The sequence below is a fragment of the Penaeus monodon genome, chromosome 27 (assembly GCF_015228065.2).
Source record: "Penaeus monodon isolate SGIC_2016 chromosome 27, NSTDA_Pmon_1, whole genome shotgun sequence".
NCBI lineage: Eukaryota > Metazoa > Arthropoda > Malacostraca > Decapoda > Penaeidae > Penaeus > Penaeus monodon.
In genome coordinates, this window is record NC_051412.1 from 24,873,740 (window position 1) to 24,875,514 (window position 1,775).

The following is a 1,775-nucleotide window of genomic DNA, read 5'->3' on the forward strand; positions in this document are numbered from 1 at the left end:
GGGGATTAGCCCCCCATGTTTAGGGAATAAAGGGTAGAGATTGACTGATTTGTGAAAATGATGATTGGTACAGAAGTTAGGAAAGGTTATATTTGTATTTTTGGGTTCACCCTCCGTAACAATTAGTCAGCAGTCCTTTAACCCAAGGGACTACATACTCAATATACAATTGGCTAGTTTATCAACACAGAGTCGCAACCCAATGAATACTCAAATATCGACATGCACACACACATGCACATCAAATAGATTGACATACATATATTTTTCCATAGAAACATCCATATATCTCAATACTCATTGGGTCAGATATCTCAGTTTTGACAAAACCAACTGCGTTTGGAGTCTTGGGTTTGAGAACTCCAATCACTCGTAAAGTAGGTTTCCCTCGAACTGCAAAGCTCCCTAACGCAAAATACAAGTTTATGTTGCTCAACTTCTGACAAGAAAATCTCAATTCTGAAAAAATCCAATACGATTATATATTTAACGGAAAACCGACTTCACCCACTCATTCTAAACCATATGAAAACTAACGTCTTTCTCACTTCAAAATTAAATATAAAAAAATGGAAATCCTACCTATGGTTAGTCGTCCAAATTAAAGCGTTCTGTAGTCATTCCTAATAAATACGAATTCGAATCAAATTAACAATTTAATGTAAATGAAATCCATATTCGAACTGGTTAATCACTTTTAACATTTATTTTCGAAGATTTGCCAACTTACGTTTCAACAGTTGCTTCCTATACATTCGAGAAAATTTATTTAATTACGTAAATTTGGTAAAAAAACAACGAAATACTTAATTATTGGGCAAACAAATAACTCACGTGTTCAGCGACCATGTAAACAAATAATTTACTTCCCCCATTAATTACACCAACTTAAACGTTAAGTTACTGGATTCCCCTTCAACCGATCACACCATCACTTCACATCCCACAACACACCGACAACCATTTCTCACTCGCAAGTTATAAACATAAAAAACGAACATAAAAATTATTCCTCGCTTTCTCAGCCACACGTGTTGCGGCCCATCACACACTCCCTCTTTCCCTCACTTTCCAGCCGTATTTCGCCCCCGCCTGGCTCTATTCGCTCCTTCTCCTCCCTTTTCCTCGTTCGCATTTTCCTCTCCTAAGCAAGGAATCCGTCGCCACACGGGAGAATAATCGGAAAATCGTGTTTTACCTGATCCATGGCTGCTCGGTAAGGGCGACCGTCAACAAGAAAGGAGGATGAGACGCCGCCGACGGCAAACCTTGCTTTTAGGGGATGAAACGCAGGCGGGAGCAAATTCGTGTGTGTGGTTTATGGCGTTTATTTAAGGTTTTATTCGCTAGATTGATGGGTTTTTTTCGATGTTGCTGTTTGTTTTATTTATTCAATGGTTTTATTATTAGGTTAATGCGTTTTTTTCGATGTTGAAGGTGATCAAAAAAAAAAAAAATTCTTATCAAATGTATGTGGTTGATGGTGTTTACTTCTATGCATTTTTATTAGATTATTATTTTTCCTCTCTCTCTCTCTGTGTAAGTTGATTTTTTCTTTCTTATATTTTGTCTTCTTTATGTAATATGTAGTAGGGTGAGAGAAATATTTAAAATGTGGTAGGTGTTCGTGGTAGAAGAAAACGTGAGATTTTCATGGGTGACTCGTATGTTTAATCTGCAAATCGTTTATGGAGATTTATATGTACTTCACATTTCCATCTAACTACATTTTCATACCCAATTATTTATAACATATAAGAGCAATACCATCTTGT

The 1,775-nt window shown here is 36.5% G+C and overlaps 1 protein-coding gene across 2 annotated transcripts in view; it reads right to left on the minus strand.

Moving 5' to 3' along the window:
• Nucleotides 1-1,336, minus strand: part of LOC119590715 (40S ribosomal protein S11-like) — a 6,534-nt gene extending 5,198 nt beyond the window's left edge. Inside the window, exon 1 of one of the 2 annotated variants that reach the window (XM_037939404.1) lies at nucleotides 1,199-1,336. In XM_037939404.1, coding sequence (XP_037795332.1) covers nucleotides 1,199-1,207 — 9 coding nt within the window. In that variant the 5' untranslated portion in view covers nucleotides 1,208-1,336. The remainder of the gene's footprint in view (nucleotides 1-1,198) is intronic. The other variant, XM_037939403.1, reaches the window with a different exon arrangement.
• Between the last annotated feature and the right edge of the window lie 439 nt (nucleotides 1,337-1,775).